At 32.5% G+C, this 26,484-nt stretch overlaps 1 protein-coding gene across 1 annotated transcript in view; it reads left to right on the top strand.

Moving 5' to 3' along the window:
- The window catches only part of ERCC6L2 (ERCC excision repair 6 like 2), a 148,295-nt gene that overhangs the window by 51,354 nt on the left and 70,457 nt on the right, over positions 1-26,484 (top strand). Inside the window, exons 5-11 of the mRNA XM_057721008.1 lie at positions 314-475; positions 877-1,084; positions 5,594-5,734; positions 7,562-7,675; positions 8,506-8,625; positions 15,159-15,230; positions 15,834-15,979. Of these exons, the coding sequence (XP_057576991.1) occupies positions 314-475; positions 877-1,084; positions 5,594-5,734; positions 7,562-7,675; positions 8,506-8,625; positions 15,159-15,230; positions 15,834-15,979 (963 nt within the window). The remainder of the gene's footprint in view (positions 1-313; positions 476-876; positions 1,085-5,593; positions 5,735-7,561; positions 7,676-8,505; positions 8,626-15,158; positions 15,231-15,833; positions 15,980-26,484) is intronic.

The following is a 26,484-nucleotide window of genomic DNA, read 5'->3' as shown; positions in this document are numbered from 1 at the left end:
ATCTTATATTTCTCTGTTTTATTACTTTTGGAAGATTCCTTTTTTGTCATTTTAGTCATGTTTAAATGAGTTATTTCATTTCAGTGTTACTAAACAGAATCTGTATGCTCTTTTGTCTCCCTACACATTTTCTTTTCATGGGTTGTCCAAACTTGTGATTATTTAAATAACTAGGTGAGAATTCTGTTGGAATCAATGAGTAAAGAGGAAAAAATTGCCAAAATTTTGGTAGAGAAAGCTGCTCTCTAAAAATTATATAGATTAAGAAAGGAAAGTTTTTTCAACCTTTCATCCCTTTTTCCTCACTTTATAGTTTGGAATGGTCAGCTGTCATTGTAGATGAAGCTCACAGAATCAAGAATCCAAAGGCTAGAGTAACAGAAATTATGAAAGCTTTAAAATGTAATGTCCGAATTGGCCTCACTGGAACCATTCTTCAGAACAACATGAAAGAATTGTGGTGTGTCATGGACTGGTGAGTAAAAACACTTTTTATTTTTTGGAAAATTATTTAATACTTCCTTAACTTAATGTTACCTTGTTTCCTAATTATTTGTTTCTAAAAAAAAGTTGTCTGTTTACAGAAGTGTTTGATCCCAAACATAGTATACAGAGTAGAGAGTCCCATGAAAACCTATCTTTGTATATTACTCTTGGTCCCTGAAGTAAATATCTGAACTTATTTATCAGTTCCATCATCTTCTTAAAGTTGTCCACTGAAATTGTCATAAAGAACATTCTGCTTTCTTGCCTTTTGTTATTGTTATCATTAATAAACAAATGACAGTGTATTTCTTAAAAGCAAAAAGAAGTCAGTGTTTTCCTATTTAGATAGTTTAATAAGGCCTTAATATTTTTCTTATTGTCTTTATAAAGGGCTGTGCCAGGACTTTTAGGTAGTGGGATCCACTTCAAGAAGCAGTTTTCTGACCCAGTAGAACAAGGTCAGAGACACACAGCAACAAAAAGAGAACTAGCTACGGGCCGAAAGGCCATGCAAAGGCTCGCAAAAAAGATGTCTGGATGGTTTCTCAGGCGTACCAAGACTCTAATCAAAGATCAGTTGCCTAAGAAGGAAGATCGGGTGAGAACAGCTTTTGTGTATATTATGAATTTATTTTCATGTTTTACTTTTTCTAAAAATATTTCTTTTGAAGAGGAAACCTATCTCCTGTAGTATTTTATGAATATAGTTTTTTGCCTTTTACTCGGTGTGAAAAAAAATTGTTATATGCAGAATTTCATAAAATATTAATTGAGCCCTATCATCTTCCTCATTAACTTCACTAATGTTTTATCTAACAGGTTTATTGTTAATATACATTAAACTCATTTCTCTTATTTTAGAACAAGAAGGCTTTTGATATAATTCTTCCTTAGTGTAGGAAGAAGAACTTCTCTCCCTAATGTGTTTTCTGTTCATAATTTGTCCTTTCTATGCTGTGTACCATCTACAACGCAGTATTTCTGTTGGTAATTTAATTTGAGCTACAGGACAAAATGGTTAAAAGCCTTTTTTTTAATAGGTACATTTCTTGTACAATGCAATGTACTGTTACACAACTAACCTAATTTTAAGAATTTGTAGGAGAATTACAATTAAATTCTGTTAATCATATAAGAAAGTTTGGGGAATTGACCTTAAGAGGTTTTTTTTTTTAATATAGTGGTCTTTTATAGTTTTTAATCTTGTGGTTCTTCTAGCTCAGGCAATGGAATAAAGTTCCTAAAAATTACTATGAAGTAAGTCTAATTAATATTGTCCTCAATAGGGGCAGTCCTATTAAATACCCTAATCTTAGGATATCCTGTTGATTATTACTTTAAACAGTAGATTTGAAAGCAAAGCATGATCTTGATATGCAAGTTGGAGAAACTGATACAGCATCTAACTTTTTGATATCAAGCATATATTATCATTTAATTGTAATACTTCATGAACCCCCACTTTATAAATGTTTTGTATAATTTTATGTATATTATTTAGTTATCTATCTAGTAGGAACAATAAATTGTAAATATTTAAAGAGTTGAGTATAGAGGTTTAGAACTTGGTCTCTGAAATCAAATACCGTGGGCTTGAATCGTGGCTGCCCTACTTATTAGTTTTATCACCTTGAGCAATTTACTAAATCTCTCAAAACTTGATTTCTTTATCCTTTAAATGGGAATGATGACAATGGTGCTTGCCTCACATGGTTGCTCTGAAATGTGTGACTTGTAAGAAGTGTTCAATAAATGTTACTACATATCAACAATAAAATACTTAGGAATATATTTGATCAAAAAGGTAAAAGACCTGTACACTGAGAAGTATAAGACATTGATAAAAGAAACTGAAGAAGACACAAATAAATTGTAAAATATTGCATATTCATAGGTTGGAAGAATTACTATTGTTAAAATGTCCACACTACCCAAAGCAATCTACATATTCTAAACAATCCCTATCAAAATTCCAATGTCATCTTTCACAGAAATAGAAAAACAATCCTAAAATTTGTATGAAACCACAGAATGACCCCAGATAGCCAAAGAAATCCTAAGAAAGAGGAACAAAGCTGGAGGCATCACAATTCCTGATTTTAAACTATATTACAAAGCTTCAGTAATCAAAACAGTAGGGTACTGGTATAAAAACGGATACATAGGGCTTCCTAGGTGGCGCAGTGGTTGAGAATCCATCTGCCAATGCAGGGAACACAGGTTCGATCCCTGCTCCAGGAAGATCCCACATGCTGCAGAGCAGCTAAGCCCGTGCACCACAACTATTGAGCCTGCGCTTTAGAGCCCATGAGCTACAACTATTGAGCCCATGTGCTGCTGAAGCCCACGTGCCTAGAGCCTGTGCTCCACAACAAGAGAAGCCACGGCAATGAGGAGCCCGCACACCACAACGAAGAGTAGCCCCCACTCACTGCAACTGAAGAAAGCCCGCGCACGGCAAAAAAAGACCCAACACAACAAATAAAATAAATAAATAAATTAATTAATTAATTAATTAATTAATTAAAAAAAAACAGAAACATAGACCAATGGAATAGAATACAGAGCCCTGAAATAAACCCATGTGTAAATGTCAACTAGTATTTTATAAGGGAGCCAGTACTCAGTGGAGAAAAAAAGATAGTCTTTTCAATAAATGGTGCTGGGAAAATTGAATACTCACATGCAAAAGAATGATATTGGACTCCTGTCTTACAGCACTCACAAAAATTAACTTGAAATGGATTAAAGACTTATCTGTAAGACCTGAACCTATAAAATTCCTAGAAGAAAATATAGAGGAAAATCTCCTTGACATTGGTCTTGGCTGTGATTTCTTTGGATATGACATCAGAAGCACAGCAACAAAAACAAAAATTAACAAGTGAGATTACATCAAACTAAAAAGCTTCTGCACAGCAAAAAAAAACAATCAACAGAATGAAGAAACAGCCTACTGAATGGGACAAAATATTTGCAAACCATATATTTGATAAGGGACTCATATTTAAAATATATAAAATCTCATACAACAAATCTCAATAGCAAAAAAACAAACATTCCAATTAAAAAATGGGCAGAGGACCTAAACAGACTTTTTTGCAAAGAAGACATACAGGTGGCCAAAAGACACATGAAAAGATGCTCAATATCACTAATCATCTGCGAAATGCAAATCCAAACCACAATTAGATATCAGCACACACCTGTCAGAATAACTATTATCAAAAAGACAAGAGGTAACAAGTGTTGTGTTGATGTGAAGAAAAGGGAACCCCAGTGCACTGTTTGTGGAAATGTAAATTAGTATAGCCACTATGGAAAACAGTATGGAGATTCATCAAAAAATTAAAAATAGAATTACTAGCAACCCCACCTCTGGGTATACAGTTGGCCCTCTGCACCTGCAGGTTCCACATCTGCGGGTATGGAGGGATACGACTCTATTTTATATAAGGGTCTTGATCACCCACAGATTTCGGTATACACAGGAGAGGTGAGTCTTGGAACCAGTCCCCACAGATATCGAGGGATGATTGTGTACCTGAAGGAAATGAAATTACTCTTCTTGAAGAGATATCTGAACTCCTTTGTTTACTGCAGCATTATTCACAATAGCTAAGACATGGAAACAACCTTACTGTCTGTTGACAGATCAATGAATAAAGAAAATATGTATATACATAGAATGGAATATTATTCAGCCATAAAAAGAAAGAAATCTGTCATTTGTGACAACATGGAACATATTATGCTAAGTGAAATAAATCAGAGAAAAACAAATACTCTATGATCTCACTTGTATGTGGAGTTTAAAAAACAAAACAAAACAAAACTACACTCATAGAAGCAGAGAGTAGAATGGTGGTTGCCAGAGGCTCGGTTTTAGGAGAAATGGGGAGATGCTAGTCAAAAGGTACAGAGTTCCAGTTATAAGATGAATAGTTCTGGGGATCTGATGTACAGTATAGTGACTGTAGTTAGCAATACTATATTATATACTTGAAAGTTGATAAGAGAATAGATTTTAAATGTTCTCAACACACACAAAAAGTGATGTGAAGTGATGAATGTATTAACTAACCTTATTGCTGTAATAGTCATTTTGCAGTAAATACACATATCAAGTCATAATGTTGTACACTGTAAACTTATGCAATGTTATATGTCAATTATATCTTAATAAACCCAGGAGAAAATAACTCAGAATTTCCCTCCATACCTTAATCATTGAACCCATCTTCAATATTCTCTTTTTATTCTTATATGCATAATTTGTCTTTTTTTTTTTTGCGATAATATTCTGTTGTAGTGATACACACATATTTACATTCCTCAAAGTCCTATTATGGATATATTTAGTTTTATGACCCTGGTTACATATAGCTTTATCTAGAAGAATGTTACCAATTTCCAATGCTACCAGTAATATAAGGCAAATTGTATCCCCTGTAACTTAATGGCATTATTTTCTTATATTTTCTTCTTTTCTTGAATTTGGGCACAAAATAGCAACTTCTACAAGTTTTGCTTTTATGTGTATTAATTCTTATCTTTACTAATCTTGGGAATTTATAGCAAGATATTAAATGCAAGTACTTTATCCTGTGTTCAGTAATAGGAAGTTTTTTATTTTTTTCTAAATTTTCAAGTAATTCAGTAAGTATTATGCATACCATTGTTCTAAAAATCTTCCCTTTTTCCTTTTCTAGTTTTTTATTTGACCTAAACTTTAATCACTTATTTGCATGATGGGCTAATAATATGGATCCCTGAAAAGACCCACAATAGTATGTTGAGAAATTCATAAGGAAATTACATACTTTTTCTCATATTTTGATTTTTTTTAAATTAAAGAACAAACTGTGAGGTTTATTGAACAGTAAGTTATAATTTGTATAGTTTAGGGTAGGGTTGTAGCATAGAATATGGGAGAATTAAGAAGAAATTTTCCTGTATTCTCCTATATATAATGATGTATCCAGAAAAAATATAAATTAGTTTATGAGCAGTTTTCACTATTACAGTCTATAAAGCCTGATGTACATTGTGATTATTATTGCTATAAAAAAGATACTAATAATTACCTTGTGTTTTATCTTGGCAGGTGGTATATTGTTCTCTGACAGATTTTCAGAAAGCTGTCTATCAAACAGTATTAGAAACAGAAGATGTGTCTTTGATACTTCAGTCTTCTGAGCCTTGTACCTGCAGTAGTGGCCGAAAAAAGAGAAATTGCTGTTATAAGGTAAGCAAGTCAGTATGATATCTTTACTATCTTGCTTTTGATTACATAGTACTCTATTCTAGTATCAGAGTAAGTAGCAGATAAAATAACTTTTCATAATACAGTTCTTCATCTTTAGAAGCTGTAAGTTAAGAAAAAGGAATATTTTTCCAAAAGATTTTACAATATCAAATAGTAATCACAGCAAATTACAATATTCAAGTATCTTTTCAAACAACTAGTTTTTAAAAGTAGCTCCAATTTTATATCCTCTCTTTCAACTTTTATTGGGAAGTATCCTACATTAATCTTGAAATTTCATTCTCATTATCAATGGATAATACTTCCTCTTTGATAGCAGGCTTAAAATATTATTCTGTCCTTAAAAAACTAAAAATAGAACTACCATATGACCCATCAATCCCACTACTGGGCATGTATCCAGAGAACACCATCATTCAAAAAGACACATGCACTCCAATGTTCATTGCAGCACTATTTACAATAGCCAGGACATGGAAGCAACCTAAATGTCCATCAACAGATGAATGGATAAAGAAGATGTGGTACATACATACAATGGAATATTACTCAGCTGTAAAAAGCAATGAAACTGGGACATTTTTAGAGACATGGATGGACCTAGAGACTGTCATACAGAGAGAAGTGAGTCAGAAAGAGAAAAACAAATATCATATATTAACACATGTATGTGGACTATAGAAAAATGGTACAAATCAACCAGTTTGCAAGGCAGAAATAGAGACACAGATGTAGAGAACAAACATGGACACCAAGTGGGGAAAGCAGGGAGGGTTGGGGGGGAATGAATTGGGAGATTGGGATACCAAATTGTACACTCTAAATATATGCAGTTTATTGTGAAAAATTAAAAATTAAAAATTAAAAAAAAAAGCTCTTTTGGAAGTAAATCTTGTTTCTAGAAAATTATTTTAAATATATGCCAATCTTCTTACAATGCCAGTTTTAAAAATTGCACTCAGAAGATTTTAAAGGTTTCTTTAGAAATATTTCCAGCTCTGTTATTTAACTTCAATCTGAGAACAGCCTGTAATCACTGACATTTCCAGACTATGACTCCTAAGGACTTAAAATGCCATATGTGAATGTATTTACTGATTTGATGTAAATAAAAAATAGCTTCATATTGCCAAGCAAAAAAAAAATATTATTCTGATGTGAGATTGAATGTTAATTTAATAGAAACTGTGTATCTGGACAATAAACTTTTATTTTTATTTAGAAACAAATATTCATTTATGCTTTAAAAAAAACTATGTATTTCCTGCCCTTTTTTCACCTATTTTATGTCAACTGCTCTGTCACATATCCACATACATAGAGGGACCATGAATAAATATTTATCTAGATTGATATTTCTTCCATATCTCATTTATTTTGCTGTCTTTAACCACTTCACATTTTTGTAATAGCACAGTTTCCTAGAAAACTGGAATGTAGATGAGCGGAGAAGGTAAAGGCTTTTGTGTAACACCACCACCACACAGTAGAGTTTTATGACCAGGAACCCCTTATGGCTGCATTTCTATCACTGTGTATCACTGTGTATACTTCCTAGAATGAGGACTTTCTCCCCTCTTCTGTCAAGAACATCATTGTGTTATGGTTTGCAGAAAGTGCAATTCCACATTAGTGATTCAAAGATATTTTGTATGTCAGTTGACCATTATTTTTCTCAGAATATATTGTGCCAATAGTAACTGGATAATAAACATTATTGTAAGTGATATATTTTGTGATGTAAGTAGTTACATAGCCATGTTAGTCCCTTGCTTATTTTTATTCTCTGTATTTTGCTGGTTACAGACCAATTCAAATGGCGAAACAGTGAAAACCTTGTATTTCAGTTACCTTGCAGTCCTTCAGAAGGTAGCTAACCACGTTGCATTACTTCAGGCTGCTAGCACCTCCAAACAACAGGTTTGGTTGGCTTTTTAAATTTCTTTGTGATGCTATTTGGTATAAATATTCTATATTTGGTATAAAATTTCTTAGCCAAATATCCTTAAGTTATTTTTGTATGAAACTTAAGAGGAACTGACTTGCTTGTTTTTTAATTTAGGTCTTAAAGAAGTATGTGCACTTAAATTTTTGCTAAAAGTGAGAAAGGTTAACCTTAAATTAAAATAACTGTTTTTATGCCTCTGATAATGTTCGTATATTTATTTTCCTAACATCTTTTGATATAATTAAGATGTTTGATGAGTCAGTCCTAATTCCACTAATAATGTGTCTAATTACATTTATCTACTGGACTAAAATGAGGATTTATAATAATCTGTATATTAAATATTAGGAGTGCTTCCCAAACTGGCAAAAATCAGTAATTTCAAAATTTAGGCATACATGCAGTGATTTACTTTAGTTATTTTAATTGTGTCTTGTTCTAAAGCACAATGTAAATAAAAATCTTTTTTAAAACTTCTTTATATAATGATTTTATATTTTTTGTGTGTGTGATAGACTTGAGGCTATTCAAATGTAATTTTGAAAGACTGCTTTTTGGGAAGTATTCAGTTCCTGATTTTGGGAATCTTTAAAAAAAGGAACAGTAAAATTAATAGCCATATCACTATCTCAGAACTCATCAAAGCTGTATATGATTAACATATCACTTTAAGGCTTTTCTGAATTAGAGAAGATAAAATCTTCAACCTAATATATTCCTCCTAAATAAATTTTTTTCATAAATAATTTCAATTTATACAGGTTTAAATGTGTTGAGATTTCTTCTGCCTTTTCCCCTTAAGGAAACACTTATCAAGAGGATATGTGATCAGGTATTTTCCAAATTCCCAGATTTTGTGCAGAAAAGCAAAGATGCAGCCTTCGAAACACTTTCTGACCCAAAATACAGTGGAAAAATGAAGGTAAGTGTTCTTTAAGCTTGCATATTTATCAAATGGTATGACAGGGATACCAATTAATCAGAACAGATGCCCGACCATTCAGAAGAGATAGTGACCACAGACAGCAGCATTTACTAGCTCATATGAACCATGCATATGGTAGATTTCTCAATTAGTAGTAGTTACATCAAATGCATTGGATTCATGCCCTCTTAAAAATGTATGCACATATATAATAGCTTGTCTTCAAATGTTTAAGGAAGTAATCTACCTGAAATATAAATGTTAATGCCAAATAAGAGGATGAGGAGAGCCAGTAGTTCCAAATTAGAGAAAGCAACTACGTGAAGATTTCAAGGTGGATTTTCTGTCTCTTATTTTTACTTGCCAACCTAGATTGCAAGGTTGCTAAATCTCATTTGAGGCAAGTGGGCATTTGCTGTATACCAGGAAACTGACCTGTTGATGCTGCTCTTGGTGGTGTATTACTGAGGGAGGGGTGTGAAAAGTAAGGCTAGGTTCTCCAAACATGTCCCAGGTCTTTGGGAATTTCCTGTGACAGCTGCTTGAGATACTGACAGCTTTCAGCCACCTTGCAACAGAATTTGCTTAACCCTTTAATAACTATCAAGAGTCTTTATTTATGGCTTCAGATTTTTACAGAACAATCCCCAATTATTATGCTTTTTAACTAAGAAAAAAATAAATTGTTTCTTTTGGCAAAAAATAAAAAAGTAATTAAAAGTAGGGTTTTTTTTTCCCTTAAAATCCTGCAAATATTCTTAAAACATAATCTACATAAGCACACAATAGTTTAGTTTGCTTGGACGTCTAAATTCAATGAAATAAAATAAAAGCTAGGAAGATTACCTCAAAATTTGTGTATGTTTTTTATTGAGATGTAATTGACATATGACATTATATTAGTTTTAAGTGTGTAATATAATGATTTGATACATGTATATATTGAGAAATGATTACCACATTAAGTTTAGTTAATGTTCATCACCATACATAGTTGCAATTTTTTTTTCTTGTTCTGAGAACTTTTAGGTTAGCCACTTTCAAATATCAATATGGTATTGTTAACTACAGTTACCATGCTGTACATTACATCCCAAGAAGTTATTTGTCTTATAACTGGAAATTTGTACCCTTTGACCAGCTTTACCCATTTTATCCATTCCCCACCCCCTGTTTCTGACAACCACCAATCTGTTCTCTGTACCTATAAGGTTTTTTTTTTAAGATTCCACATATAAGTGAGATCATAGCATATTTGTCTTCCTCTCTCTGACTTATTTCACTTAGCACAGTGCCCTCAAGGTCTAACCATGTTGCCACGATGGCAGAATTTCCTTCTTTTTAATGCTGAATAATATTCCATTGTATACTTTATGTATATATATATCACATTTTCTTAATCAATTCTTCCATCAATGGACCATTTATATTGTTTCCGTGGTTTGTCTATTGTAAATAATACTACAGTGAATCTGGGGGGGGGAGGGTGCAGTTATCTTTTCAAGATTAGTTTCATTCTTTGGCACATGTTTATCTAGTTTTCCTAGCACTATTTATTGAAGAGAGCCTTTCCCCATTGTATATTCTTGGCTCCCTTGTTGTAAATTAATTGACCATATATGCATGGGTTTATTTCTGGGCTCTCCATTTTGTTCCATTGATCTATGTGTCTGTTTTATGCCAATATCATACTATTTTGATTATTTTAGCTCTGTGATACAGTTTGAAATCAGGAAGTGTGGTGCCTCCACCTTTGTTCATCTTTCTCAGGATTGTTTTGGCTTTTTGGAGTTTTTTGTAGTTTCATACAAATTTCAGGATTGTTTTTCCTACTTCTGTCAAAATCGTCGTTGGAATTTTGATAAGGATTGCACTGAATCTATAGATGGCTTTAGGTAGTATGAACATTTTAACAATATTAATTCTTTCAATCCATGAGCATGGAATATCTTTCTATTAATTTGTGTCTTCTTCACTTTCTTTCATCAGTGTCTTAGAGTTTTCAGTGTACGGATCTTTCACCTCCTAGGTTGAATTTATCACTAGTTATTTTATTCTTGTTGATGTAAATGTAAATGGGATTGTTTTCTTAATTCCACTTTCTGATAATTCTTTATTAATAGACAAAAATGCAACCGAATTTTGTATATTGATTTTGTATCTTGCAACTTTACTGAATTTATTTTTTCTAACTTTTTTCGGTGGAGTCTTTAAGGTTTTCTGTATATAATATCATATCATATGCAAATAGTGACAGTTTTACTTTTTCCTTTCTGGTTTGGATGACTTTTTTTTTTTTTCTTGTATAATTGCTCTGGCTAAGACTTCCAGTACCATAAAATTGGCAAGAGTGAATGTCCTTGTCTTGTTCCTGGTCTTAGAGGAAAAGCTTTCAGTTTTTCATCATTACGTATGATGTTAGCTGTGAGCCTATCATATATAACCTTTAGTATGTTGAGGTATATTCCCTCTATACTAACTTCATGAAAATTGTGTATTTTTAAAATAAATGAGTTTGTATTAGAGAGAATATCCTATGATTTATCATCACAACAAATAATTGAAATCTAACAATATTTCCTAACAATAATAAATTTTTTGTCATCCATATTGACTTTAATTATTTTTAAATTGAGAAATGTAAAAAGCCCAATTAGTCTAGAACTGAGCACTTATAATCCCATAATTTAAGCCAAGAGAATATTTCCAGAAATCATGGCCTTCCCTGACAACTTTATTATTCATGGCTGTTTATTTAAATTTTATTCATTGTGAGTCTTCACTAAAAATTTACCACTCTTGAAATTAAATGGAATTTCATTACTCTGCATTTTATATTCTTATATACCCATTAACTATATGATTTAAAACATACTGTTAGAGTTATTTATCTAGGAATAATAGTGCTTGATTAAGATAACTATTAACATTTATTTTTATGATTTTTAGAAGGGCATTATTGCCAGAGGCTGGGTATGTGTCTTTATATATGAAGGAAGCCTGCACTTTACTAGTTTTGTTGGAGAACACCAACAGAGACTGATGGTAATAAGAGAGGGATATATTTTGTTTTGTTTTTTAAATGATATTTTGAAATTTATTTATTTATTTATTTTATTGGCTGTGTTGGGTCTTTTTCGCTGTGCGCGGACTTTCTTTAGTTGCGGTGAGTGGGGGCCACTCTTCGTTGTGGTGCACGGGCTCCTCATTGCCGTGGCTTCTCTTGTTATGGAGCACAGGCTCTAGGCACGTGGGCTTCAGTAGTTGCAACACATGGGCTCAATAGTTGTGGCTCATGGGCTCTAAAGCACAGGCTCAATAGTTGTGGCACACGGGCTTAGTTGCTCTGCGGCATGTTGGATCTTCCTGGAGCAGGGATTGAACCCATGTCCCCTGCAGGGGGATTCTTAACCACTGAGTCACCTAGGAAGCCCAAGAGGGATATGTTTTTAAGACTGTGTTTCATCATTTAATTAGCAACATCATCTCTTGATCTAGTAATGCAAAACTTATAGGCTTATAATGGAATTATTGCCTGTGGGGTTAAGAACTCCAAGTTGTATGTCTTCTTGAATTCAGGTGACAATAGATCCTAGATCTGCTTCTTTTATTATAGGTTAGCGTGCAGCTACAGTTTATTTGTGGACATAATGCCTACTGTACCCATCATAGCCTCAAAGCTATACTCATCAACTCCAGCTCTTTCTGTTAAGTGCCAAGGTCTTTTTTGACCTCAACTACTATTCAAGGGGATGAGCACAAAGTTGTACTCATTCCCCTGATGAGAATCCTCATTTTCCCTTTAATTCCCGTAGGAAATGCCACAGAGTCTTATCATGTGGGGGTGGAAAAAAGACTAGGAAACCCAGTTTAGTGCTGTTGGAATCATACAAGGGTCATGCTCATCTCTAGGCCTGACTAATTTGAGAAAAATTAGATTGAAGATTCATTAGCTATGAACATCTGATATGTAGGATTCCTTTACAGGAATTACCTTGTTCTGTGGAGGACAGCTCAATGACAAAACACTGGGTCTGTATTATTAAGACTCCATCTATAGTGACCACACTATTATTTCTGAAATTTTTAGTAGGGGATCTTAGCTTATAGTTATTCATTTAGCTAGTAAGTTTGTTTTTTAAACTAGCCTAATAAAGACCTCCAGTCCAAAAGCATTCACTTTTCTTATAACTTGTATTTGTTTTTACTATACGATATTCAAGAATACCTGAAATTGTAATAGGTATAACACCACTGAATCAGAGTGGATTTCTGTGCATCACATGCTTAACTTAAAATGTTAATGTCTTAAGAGAATGAAAAGACAAGTCACAGACTGGGAGGAATTTATTTGCAAAACTGGTATCTAAGGGACTGGTAACTAAAATATACAAGGAACTCTTAAAATTCAACAATAAGAAAATAAACAATCCAGTTTAAAATAGACAAAAGATCTGAACAGATATTTCACCAAAGAAGATATACAGATGGCAAATAAGCATACGAAAAAATGCTCAACATCATGTGTTGTTAGGAATTTGCGAGTTAAAACAACGAGATATCACTGGACACCTCCTAGAGTGGCTAAACTCAAAACACTGACAACACCAACTGCCAACAAGGATATGGAGCAATAGGAACTCATTTATTGCTGGTGAGAATGCAAAATGGTACAGCCACTTTGGAAGACAGTTTGGCAGTTTCTTACAAAGCTAAACATATTCTTACCACAAGATCCAATAGTCATGCTCCTTGGTATTTACCCAAATTAGTTTAAAATTTATGTCTGCACAGGAGGCTGTACACAGATGTTTATGACAACTTTATTTATAATTGCACAAACTTGGAAGGAACCAGGATGTCCTTCAATAGATGAATGGATAAACAAACTGTGGTACCTCCAGATAATGGAGTATTATGCAACAATAGAAAGAAACAAGCTATCAAGCTACAAAAAGACACAGAGGCACATTGAATTTATAATGCTAAGTGAAAGAGCCTGTTATACATACTATATGGCATTCTGGAAAAGGCAAAACTATAGAGAAACAAAAAAATTAGTGGTTGCAAGGGGTTTTCAGGAAGGGATGAATAGATAGAGTACAGGGAATTTTTAGGACAGTGAAACTATTGTGTATAATACTGTAATTGTGGATACATGTAATTATGTATTTGTCATGACCCATAAAACTGTACAACACAAGTGAACCCTAAAGTAAACTATGGACTTAAATAAATATTGATAAATTATTATTAATTAATCAGCCAAATATATCACCCTAATGCAATCTGTTAATAATAAGGGAAACTGTGTGCAGGGGAGAGGCTGAAGTGGAGGGAGGGAGGGAGTTTGTGGGAGTTCTCCTTATACTCAATTCTTCTGTGAATCTAAAATTGCTCTAATATATAAAATAAATTAATTTTAAAAAGTTAATGAATTATGTGAAATTCAAATGCACATGCTTTATTCAGTTATTTTATTAAAAATAAAGCTAATATAAATAAAATATTACTTTATATGTTCTCCAAGTATTAAAATAATATTTACCTGATCTGTGACATTTTTATTTACCATTTGATTAGTTGTGAGAAGCTTTTTTTTTCCCCAACTCCACAGTTTTTTTTTTTTTTTTTTTTTTGAGGGATTGGTGGGTAGGGGTCAGAGTTAGCACAATGTCTTTTCTTCTTCAACTATTGAGTTTTATATTGAGTATAAATTTTTCTATTTAAAAGTTTGTGTTTATCATTTAATAAATAAAACTGGCTAAGTTTTTGTCATATAGTTCAGAAAAACCTTATACTTAGTACAGAAAATTCCTTTTCTTTCCTTTGTGGTTTGCTTTTGCACAGTGTTCTGGAGCTGTCATTGCCAGAATGGAAATGCCTGTTTTAAAAATAACCGTATTACTATCATACACAGCTTTGGCTTATTTGCTTCCTCTCTAAAAGCACTGCATATGGGGGTAGATTATTGGCATTTTGAGGTCAAAATCAAGTCTGGAATTCAGGGCTTACTGTAAATAGAGAAACAGAGGGGAGAAAATGAGAAGAGGTATATATCTGACTAATTATTTTGAGAAAATAAATATCAGAACTTTTAGAACCTAGGTGTAATTAAACACATTTTACTACATCTATCTAGAGAAAATTTAAATACTTCCTAAAAGGAATGTTGCTCTGTAATTTAGTTTCTGAACATATTGTAGGTATAAAGAAAGTGTATTTTGGAAATTAAATTAATCCATTTAAATGCATCCCATAATCTGAAATGCTTACTTTTTATTAAAACCAGATGAGATGAAATAAAGTCTTTGAGAACTTTACCTCATTATTAACAATATGATGATGAATTTCATGTAATAGCTAATACTTTATTTCTCTAACTTGGCAAAAAAGAAGGGAATTGTGAAAAATAACTGAGGTTATGTTGTGTAAAAATAATTTTTAAGAAATTCTCAAGTGATGTTTATATGTATAAAGTATACTTTTTGTTGCAACTGGTTCACTCATGTTCTGTTGTTCCTTTCCAGGTCCTTCAGCAGCTTTTAAATCATTGCAGGAAAAACAAAGATAAAGTTCTTCTTTTCTCCTTTTCCACCAAGGTGAGTTTTATCTGAAACATATTTTTGACTGGCTCAGCCCTAATTCCTGTGGCATAAAGTCTAAGAGATAAAACAGCATCCAGCCACACTTAGTATCTTATATATCTTTTGTAGGAAATGGTAATGAGGTAAGAACTTTTGAAACAGATACTTAAATCTCAATTATATCAGAATTACTTACTGTCAAATAGCAAACTCAAAAATACATTTCTAATTCTTTGTTGATGTTTTTGTTAATAATTAAAGTGTTCTTTAGGACATTTAAGAAATTTTAAAACATGGAAAATAGCAAAAATTTTGTAGCATATTTACATAAGTGAGTTAGCCAATACTTTTCCTTTTAGTTTAAAAAACTAAGAAGTGATTTTTTAAAAGATTGATTTTTCTTTTTTTAAAACAAACGTTGCTGAACATTAAAGTCAGTTTCAGTATAATGGGAAGATATATATGAGTTGGAAATTAGAAAAGTATTTGTTGCTCTTGTAATTATAAGAAAGAAATTGTGACCAGCAGTATTAATACTTAGTAAAGCTCATCTCTATAATGGTATGAAACTTATTAAACCATGAATTTGTCTTTGCACATTTCTGTCTTTCCCCTAAGTTGCTCGATGTGCTGCAGCAGTACTGTATGGCATCTGGGCTTGATTACCGACGACTTGATGGAAATACAAAATCAGAGGAAAGAATCAAGATTGTGAAAGAGTTCAACAGTACACAAGATGTTAACATTTGCCTTGTCTCCACAATGTAAGAAAATGAAATTTGATAACTTGATTTTTATCTAATTGCTTTTAAGATTTAAGGTGATCTTTAAACTATTACTGGATTTTCAATGGTTATGCTTCTATTGCTTTGTTTCATTTGGCTTTAAGGAGAAGCAACAAAAATGCTGTTAATTTTGACTGAAATAACAATATCTTGAGTTTTATCTAAATTTTTCTCTCAATTCCCTTATCATCACTGAATTCCCTTTACATGTCTGGCTTTATTTTTAAAAAGTCCAAAAAAATGGATGTTTCCTCATAGAAATTTTCTGTAGTGGTTTGACTCATGTCTTTGTGGTTGGAGCAGTCAGGCTTAATTGGATAATCAAGTTATTAATCAATAGCTGAGAATGATATGTTGCAGTGGTTTTTGAACTTTGATCAAGGAGCCCTTGAGAACCTGCAGGGCTTAGTGGGCCAGGAGTTTCCCTTCTCTGTCTCTACCTGATCTTAAGCAGAGCAGCTCAATATTTAAAGGTTTTATAAAAGTTAAATCAGTTCTAACACCTATTTATGAATCTCTCAATAAACTTTTTAAGAAGTATACACACTTTAGGGAAAGATTTAAGTTGATATAAACACCTAAGAAGGTTAATCCCTTTTGGGGGTAACAAATCTGTAACTTTTAACATCTAATGTAATAAGTATTTTATATTATTATAAAATACTTTCACTATCTTTCAAAAAGAATTTCAAAGGACTTTTATTTATTATTTATTTATTTTAAATTGAATTATAGTTGACTTACAGTGTCATTCATGTTAGTTTCAGGTGTCCAGCACAATTATTCAGTTATATATACACACACACATACATATTCAGTTATATATATATGTATTCAGTTACATATATATATTCTTTTTCAGATTCTTTTCCCTTATAGCTTATTACAAAGTATTGAGTATAGTTCCCTGTGCTATACAGTACGTCCTTGTTGGTTATCTGTCTTATATATAGTAGTGTATATATGTTAATCCCGCCTCCTAATGTATCCCTCCCTTCCCTTTGTCTGTGAATTTATCTATTTTGGAAATAAGTTCATTTGTATCTTTTCCTTTTTCTTTTCTTTTTTTTTTTTTTAGATTCCAGATATAAGTGATATCATATGATATTTATCTTTCTCTGTCTGGCTTACTTCACTTAGTATGATAATCTCAAGGTCCATTCATGTTGCTGCAAATGGCATTGTTTCATTCTTTTTTATGGCTGAATAATATTCCATTGTGTGTGTGTGTATCTATATACATATCTGTATATGTATATATGACATCTTTATTCATTCATCTGTTGATTGATATTTCGGTTGCTTCCATGTCTTGGCTATTGTAAATAGTGCTGCAATGAACAATGGGGTGCATGTATCTCTTCAAATTATAGGTCTTTTTTGCACATAGGCCCAGGAGTGAGATTGCAAGATCATATGGTAGCTCTATTTTTAGTTTTTAAAGGAACCTCCGTACTGTTCTCCACAGTGGCTGTACCAATTTACGTTCCTACCAACAGTGTAGAAGGGTTCCCTTTTCCACACCCTCTCCAGCATTCATTATTTGTAGACCTTTTGATGATGGCCATTCTGACTGGAATGAGGTTATAACCCATTATAGTTTTGATTTTCATTTCTCTAATAATTAGTGATGTTAAGCATTTTTTCATGTGCCTGTTGGCCATCTGTATGTCTTCTTTGGAGAAATGTGTTTAAATCTTCTGCCCATTTCTTGATTGGGTTGTTTGTTTTTTTTTGATATTGAGCTGTATGAGCTGTTTGTATATTTTGGGAAGTAATCTCAAGGCACTTTAAAAATAAATATGTAAAATACAAAAAAGGAAAAAATACATCACAATAAAAATTACTTTGGGAATTCTCTGGCAGTCCACTGGTTAGGATTTGGTGCTTTCACTGCCATGGCCCAGGTTCAATCCCTGGTTGAGGAACTAAGATCCTGCAAGCTGCATGGCACAGCTGAAAAAGAAAAAAGAAAAAAGAAAAGAAAGGAAAGGAAGAAAGAAGAAGAAAAAAAACAAAAATAAAGATTACTTAAAATGAGGAATTAAATGTTATATATGATGAGTGAGCTACTTAACTGTTGAGCACTAAAATTAATGTTGAATTCTTGCAAGTAAGGCCCAAGGAGAGAGGCTCTGAATTTCCATTTTCCTGTGAATGAATTCAAGAAGTAATTTCACACATGAATCCTTAAATACAAAGTATTAAATGACAGAATACTGTCTTCAGCTAAGTTTTATAAGACACACATAAGCATTCTTAACTTTTAAATAATGTTTTTTAAAGTAATGAATGCTTTCAACAGTAGTTCAAATAGTACAGAACTTATAATGACCACTAATTGTCTTTCATTACTGTTCTGCTCACCCCCAGTCTAATTTGATGAGCTCAGCCATAAAGCTCCTAATTATCACTTCACCTGTATTGGAAATTGCTATCTAATCTATCCATTGAATTTTTAATCTTTAAAGGCTATTTTTTATAGTTAGAGGTCCTGTCAGCTGATTTTTCAGCAAAAACTTTGTAGGACTGAATGGTGACATGCTATATTTAAGGTACTGAAAGGAAAAACATAACTTATGACCAAGAATACTCTGTCCAGCAAGGCTATCATTCAGAATTGAAGGAGAGAAGAAGAGTTTGCCACACAAGCAAAAACTAAGAGTTCATTACCACTAAACTCATCCTACAAGAAATATGAAAGGACCTTCTTGAAGTGAAAAGTTCATAAGTAGAAATAAGAAAATATATGAAAGAAAAAAACTCACTAATAAAGGCAAACATATAGTAAAGGCAGTGGTTCAGCCCCTTAAAAGGAGGTGGTATGGAGATTAAAAGACAAAAGTTGTGGAACTATATTCAATGTCTATAAATGGAAAAGAATCTGAAAAAGAATGTAACTGAATCACTTTGCTATATACCAGAAACTAACACAACATTGTAAATCAACTATACATCAAAAAAAAAAAAAAAAAAAAAAAAAAAAAAAAAAAAAAAGAGAGAGAAAGAGAGAAAGGGAAAAAAAAAAGGAAAAAGTTGTAAAATCAACTACAACTACATTAAGTAGTTAGGTGATACAAAAAGTAAAAAGATGTAAAAGATGATATTAAAAACATAAAATGTGGAATAGGGGAAGTAAAGATGTAGTTCTTGAAGCATTCAAACTTAAGCAATTATCAGCTTAAAACAATTACTTGTGTGTGTGTATATATTTATGTGTGTGTATATATATGTATATGTATATATTTATCTACAAATGTCAATATATATGAAACTCATGGTAACCAAAACCAAAAACCTATGCTAGATACACAAAAATAAAGGGGAAAGGAACCCAAACATAACACTAAAGAAAGTCATCACACCACAGGGGAAGAAACTAAAAAAAGAAGAGCAGAGAAGAACTACAAAAACAACCAGAAGACAGTTAACAAAATGTCAATAAGTAAACACCTATCAATAATTACCTTAAATACAAGTGGACTAAATGTAACAATAAAAAGAGGGTGGCTAAATGAATACAAAAATAAAACCCATCTGTATGCTGCCTACAAGAAATTCACTTCAGATCTAAAGACACACACAGACTGAGAGTGAAAGGATAGACAAGGATAGTGCATGCAAATGGGAACAGAAAGAAAGCTGGGATAGCAATACTCATATCAGACAAAATAGACTTTAAAGCACAGACTATACAAAAACATACAAGGGCATTACATAATGATAAAGGGGTCAATCCAAGAAGCAGATATAACATTCATAAATATTTATGCACCTAACATAGGAGCACCTAAATATATAAAGCAAGTGTTAACAGAAATAAAAGGAGAAACTAACAATAATATAATATTAGTAGGGGATTTTAATACTCTACTTTATCAATGTATAGATCATCCAGATAGAAAATTGATAAAGAAGCATTGGCCTTAAATGACACATAAAATCAGGTGAACTTAACAGACATATACAGAACATCCCCTCCCCAAACTGTAGAATACATATTCTTTTAGGTGCACATGGAAATTCTTCAGAATAGATCACATGCTAGGCCAAAGAACAAGTCTTAACAAATTTAAGAATATTGAAATCATTTCAAGCATCTTTTTTTTTTTTGGCCACATAGTATGAAACTAAAAATCACTTACAGGAAGAGAACTGGGGAAAAGAAAACAAAAACCCCATGGAGGCTAAACAACCAGCTGTTAAACAACCAATGTGTCAACAAAGAAATCAAAGAGGAAATAAAATACCTTGAGACAAGTGAAAATGGAAACACAACATAGCCAAATCTATGGGATTCAGGAAAAGCCGTTTTAAGCGGTCAGTGCATAGTGATACAGGCTCACATCAAAAAAAAAGAAAAAAATCTCAAAGAACCTAGCTTTACGCCTACAGGAATAAGGAAAAGAAGAACAAAGCCCAAAGTTAGTAAAAGGAAGAAAAAATAAAGATCAAAGTGTGAATAAATAAAAATAGAGACTAAAAAAGCAATAGAAAAGATGAATGAAACTCAGAGCTGGTTCATTGAAGAGATAAACAAATTGACAGACCTTTAGCCAGAATCATCAAGAAAATAAGAAAGCCCAGATTAATAACATCAGAAATAAAAGAGAAGTTACAACCAATATTACAGAATACAAACACATAAGAAAGTACTGCAAACAACTATACAACAACAAATTGGACAACCTAGAAAAAAATTAATTTCCTAGAAACATACAACCTTCCAAGACTGAATTAAGAAGAAGTAGAATATCTAAACTGACAGATTACTGTAATGAAATTGAATCAGTAATCAAAAAATTCCCAACAAACAAAAGTCCAGGATCAGATGGCTTCACAGGGGATTTCTGCCAAGTATTTAAAGAACAGTTTGGGAATTCCCTGGTGGTCCAGTGGTTAGGACTCCATGCTTCCACTGCAGGGGGCCCAGGTTTGATCCCTGGTCAGGGTACTAAAATCCCACAAGCTGAGCGGAACTAGGTAATACCTACTCTTGTCCAACTGTTCCAAAAAAATGGAAAAGAAAGGAACTTTCAAATGCGTTCTACAAGGCCACCATCACCCTGATATCAAAACCAGACAAGAAAAAATGCCATATCACTGATGAACATAGACAAAAAAATCCTCAACAAGATACTAGCAAACCAAATCCAACAACACATTAAAAAGATCATACACCTTGATCAAGTGGGATTTATCCCATGGATGCCAGGATTCCTCAGTCAATGTAATATACCATATGAACAAACTGAAGAATAAAAATATCATCTCAATAGATGCAGAAAAAGATTTTGACAAAATTTAACATCCATTAACCATAAAATCTCTCAACAACGTGGGTATAGAGGGAACATACTTCAACATAATAAGGGCCTTATGTGAAAAACGCAGAGCTAATATACTCAATGGTAAAAAGTTGAAAACTTTTCCTTTAAGGTCAGGAACAAAACAAGGACATCCACTCTCACCAATTTTGTTTAACATGGTACAGTGATTCCTAGCCACAGGAATCAGATAAGAAAGATAAATAAAAGGCATCCAAAGAAGCAGAACTGTCAGTATTTGCAGATGTCATGATTCTACATATAGAAAACCCTAAAGATGCTACCAAAAAACTATTAGAACTAATAAATGAGTTCAGTAAAGTTGCAGGACACAAAATTAACATACAGAAATCTGTTGCAGTTCTATACACAAACAATGGACTATCAGAAATTAAGGAAACAATTTTATTTACAATTGCACCAAGAAGAATAAAATAACTAGGAAAAAATTTAACTAAGGAGGTGAAAGACATGTACACTGAGAACTTCAACACAAATATGAAAGAAATTGAAGACAACACAAATAAATGAAAAGATATACCATGTTAATGGATTGGAAGAATTAACATTGTTAAAATGTCTATATAACCCAAAGCAACCTTCATATTCAATACAATCCCTATCAAAATACCCATGGCATTTTTCAAAGAACAGATAGTCCTAAAATTTGTATGGAATGACAAAAGATCCCAAATAGCCAAAACAAGCTTGAGAAAGAAGAACAAAGCTAGAGGTGTCATGCTTCCTGATTTCAAAATCAAATGTGTGGTATACAAAGCTGTAATAATCAAAACAATATGATACTGGTACAAAACCAGACAGATGAATCTGGAACAGAATAGAGAGCCCAGAAATAAACCCATACTTATATGACAAAGTAGCCAAGAATATACAATGGAGAAAAGACAGTCTCTTCAATAAACTATGATTGGAAAATTGGACAGATACATGTAAAAGAATGAAAGTAGACCATTTTCTAACACCGTATTCAAAAATAAACTCAAAGTGGATTAAACTTTTAATGTTAGACCTGAAACCATGAAACTCCTAGAATAAAATATAAGCAGTACACTCTTTGACATCAATCTTAGTAATATTTTCTGGAGCTGTCTGGACTAGGACAACAAGAGCAAAAATAAACAAATGTGACTGCAAACTAAATAGCTTTGGCACAGTGAAGGAAACCATCAACAAAATGAAAAGGGAACCTACTAAATAGGAGTAGTTATTCGTAAATAATATGTTCAATGAGGGGTTAATATCCAAAATATATAAGGAACTCATAAAAATCAATATATAAAAAACAACCAATTAAGAAATCAGCAGAGGACCTGAATAGACATATTTTGAAAGAAAACATACAGATGGCCAGCAGGCACATGAAAAGGTGTTTAACATCACTGATCATCAGGGTAATGCAGATCAAACCAAAAAGAGATATCACCTCATGCCTGTCATAATGGCTATTATCAAAAAGACAAGAAATAACAAGTGTTGATGAGGCTGTGGGGAGAAAGGAAGCATTATGCACTGTTGGTGGGAATGTAAACTGATACAGTCACTATGGAAACCAGTATGGAGGGTCCTCAAAAAGTTAAAAATAGAATGATCATAGAATCTGGCAGTTCTACTTCTGGTCATTTATCTGAAGAAAATGAAAAACACTAATTTGAATAGATATATGTATCTCAATGTTCATTGCAGCAGTATTTATAATAGCTAAGATACAGAAGCAACCTAAGTGTCCATTGATAAAGATTACACACACACACACACACATACACACACACACACACACACACAATGGAATATGACTTAGCCATAAAAAAGAATAAAATCTTGCCATTTGTGAGAACATGGATGGACCTAGAGGGTATAATCTAAGTGAAATAAGTCAGATGGAGAAAGACAAGTACCATATGATTTCACTTGTATGTGGTATCTAAAAAACAAAAGAACAAAACAGAAGCAGACTCATAGATATAGAGAACAAACTAGTGTTTGCCATAAGGGAAGGGATAGGGAGAAGGGGTGAAATAGGTAAAAGAAATTGAGAGGTACAAAATAAAGAAGTCATGGGATTGCAACGTATAGCACAGGAATATATTCAATTTTTTAAAAAGTCATTTATATTTTTTCAAATCTAGCTGTTACATATATTTCGTTTTTTGTGATTTCTAAATTTTCTTTTATTTCTTTAGTCATTTTTTAAAATATCTTTTTGAATGACATTTTTGCTGTGTTAACTCCTGTTCTTAGGGTATGCTTGCTAATCCTATTTGTTCTTCCCTCTGGTTCTTGCTTACAGTAGGTGGATTCTTCACACATTTTGTAATTTTTATTTTGAGCTTACCTTCAGTAGGGCTTTTTTCCTCTGTGGAAATCCTTTGGAAACTGGTTGTAGGGGCTCTCTATTACTGTGATTTTACTTTGACTTCTCTGTTAGGCATCCCAACTAGGACAAGAGAAGTTTTGGATTCCTGTTTTCCTGTGACTGAATTCAAAGGGGGATTTATTACCTAAGTAAGTCCTTATATTTGTTACATAAAGAGCCTTACAAAACATAAGAAACCCATTCTTCATCTATGTTTTCCAAAACACCTATGCTCAGTTTTTGTGTTTTCTCATTTTGCAAACATTTATATTTAATTTCTAGGTGTTGAAGTAAAAGAATTTCACACTGGCTCAGTCCATCATTTTTGACAGAATCCTAATTCTTCATTATCTTTTAGTTTATCATCTTTAAACAGCTTGGACTCTTTGTTATGTTAGAGGAGGATTTAGTTTACTTACACTACTCCGTCCCCATTTTCCACACAGTCTTTACTATTTTTATTTTTTGTCTATAAATTACTTTTTTAACCTTAAATAATATACTTCAATCTTTGATTTTTAGTTCAGCAACTTTATACAGTATCTTCTAAGTACTTGTAATGTGTGGTATTAGCATTAGCACACATCCACCCTTTCTTCTACTTTTGTCACCTGTCCGTATTATGTCAGCTATGTTAAATAACTTTGTATGCCAGAACATATAGAAAGTAAATTTTATGTATCTTTGAAAATCAGAAAATGTCTTTTATGTTTTCTCTCGCTTAATTGCTACTTTGGCCAGCTGTAGAATTCTAGATTGAAAATCATTTCCTCTCAGATCTTTGTAGGTATTACAGCATTGTTTTCTGGTATTTAGTGTTGCTGAATTTTTGTCTAATGCCATTCTGATTCTTCTTCCTCTTTGGGAACTCACAAGAGTTTCTCTTCATCTGTTGTATTCTGAAATTTCACAGTGATATTTGAGTCTTGGTGTGGGTCATTGTTCATTTATTTTGCTGGGCATAATCTAAAGGCTTGTATTTTTCAACGCTGGAAAATTCTCTGATTATTTCTTTCACAATGGCTCTCTTCCCTTTCCTTTGGTATGTCTCAGATGCTAGGTTATCTGATTTTAGTGCTTTTACAATGATTCTTTTTTTTTTTTCCCTTTTGGCTGCACTATGCAGCTTGCAGGATCTTAGTTCCCCGACCAGGGATTGAATCCAGGCCCTGAACAGTGAAAGCTCAAGGTCCTAACTGCTGGACTGCCAGGGAGTTCCCCTACAGTGATTCTTTAAACCTCTGAATTTTGATCTATTATTTCATGTTTTTATCTTTTTTGCTCTGTATTCTGAACAATGTTATTTTCCAATCTTATTGTTTTATTTTATTTTAAGTAACTAATTGTAGTCTTTTTGTTTGTTTTGCTTTCAGCTCTTGTTCTCTGAATATCTTTATTCTGGAATGTCAACACCTTAAAACTTAATTTTCCATAATCATCTCATTCAATTAATTAAGGAAAGGTTATCTGGCATTTTTCCTTGGGTTGGAATTTTTATTGGAATCACTGAATTTATAAATGACTTTGGAGAAAAGTTGCATTTTAATGCTATTGAACCTTCTTATCTATGAACATGGTTCTCTCACATATGTTTAGGTTTCTCAGAAGTATTCATTTAAGTGATTACTTCATTTGACCTTTTATAATAGTTAATACATAATAGTAAATTTTAATTCATTGATAGCATTTTTTGTGGAACATTAAGATATGCTTAAAATATAATTTTTTGTATTTGTTGATACAAAATAGAATGTGGAAGACCTAAGGAATGAATAGCCTGCATGTTTATTATGGGTCTGTCTTAATACCATTCTGCAGCTTGAAAAGGGCTATATTCTAAATACTTTATTTGCTTAAGGGGTAAGCCTTTGCTTTTAGCCATATGAGAAGATTGACAGGGCAAGTTTACAATTCTGAGTTGTATTATCATCAAATAGAGAATCATCTCATCTCTAGAGGTAGAGTTTAAAATTATTTTTTCTTTAAAAGAGACGTTGCCTCTGCTGTAACTAGGCTAGTCAGAATATGTTTGTAACTTCAGAATATCTTTGAAGATTGTTATGTTAACTAGTGGTGAGCTTCCTGTGCTCATTTAAGGCATCTGAGATAAATTCATGTTACACCCTACTGACAAGAAGGTAACTGAACAGTTCACTAGACTTATTTTTGATGTTGTGTTAGAAAATATTTCTTGATTTCCAATTTTATTTTGATTGTAACTAGTTGATTTTTTCACATAACTGGACTAATTATATAATCTTATGAACCTTATTTCTTCAAAATTTTTCCTATCACAGTAGTATACAGATAAACTTCTAACTTCTCTTCTACTTGTTTGGTATCTAAATCCCACCCACTCCTCTAATTTACCCATTTTTTAAATCCTTTCTCAAACTTTCTCTTTATCCCACCTCATTCCTTTCTTTTAGTTCAGGTCTCTGTGACATGTTTATGCTATCACCTCTAATAAGTAATTTTCTAAAGGAGAAAATTCAATTTCTGTTGAATATTGAACTTTAAGTCAGGATGCTTGGGTTTGAATCCAGACGCTGGCCACTTCAGAGACTTTGAGCAAGTTAATCAATATTTCTGATTTTCAATTTTCTCATCTGTAAACGAGAATAATAGCTCATAGAGCTGTGTTGAGGATGAAAGAATAGGATATATGAAAATATCTTGCACTATTCCTGATATATAGTAGATGCTCAATAAATGTTAATCTTTCCGTTTTGATAGAAACTGTATAAGAGAAGATTATTAACATTTTCTCTCCCTGGATGATT

This window comes from Hippopotamus amphibius, chromosome 2 (genome assembly GCF_030028045.1).
Source record: "Hippopotamus amphibius kiboko isolate mHipAmp2 chromosome 2, mHipAmp2.hap2, whole genome shotgun sequence".
Taxonomy (NCBI): Eukaryota; Metazoa; Chordata; class Mammalia; order Artiodactyla; family Hippopotamidae; genus Hippopotamus; species Hippopotamus amphibius.
Note: the sequence above shows the minus strand (reverse complement) of the source record. Positions and strands in the feature narration are given on the sequence as shown.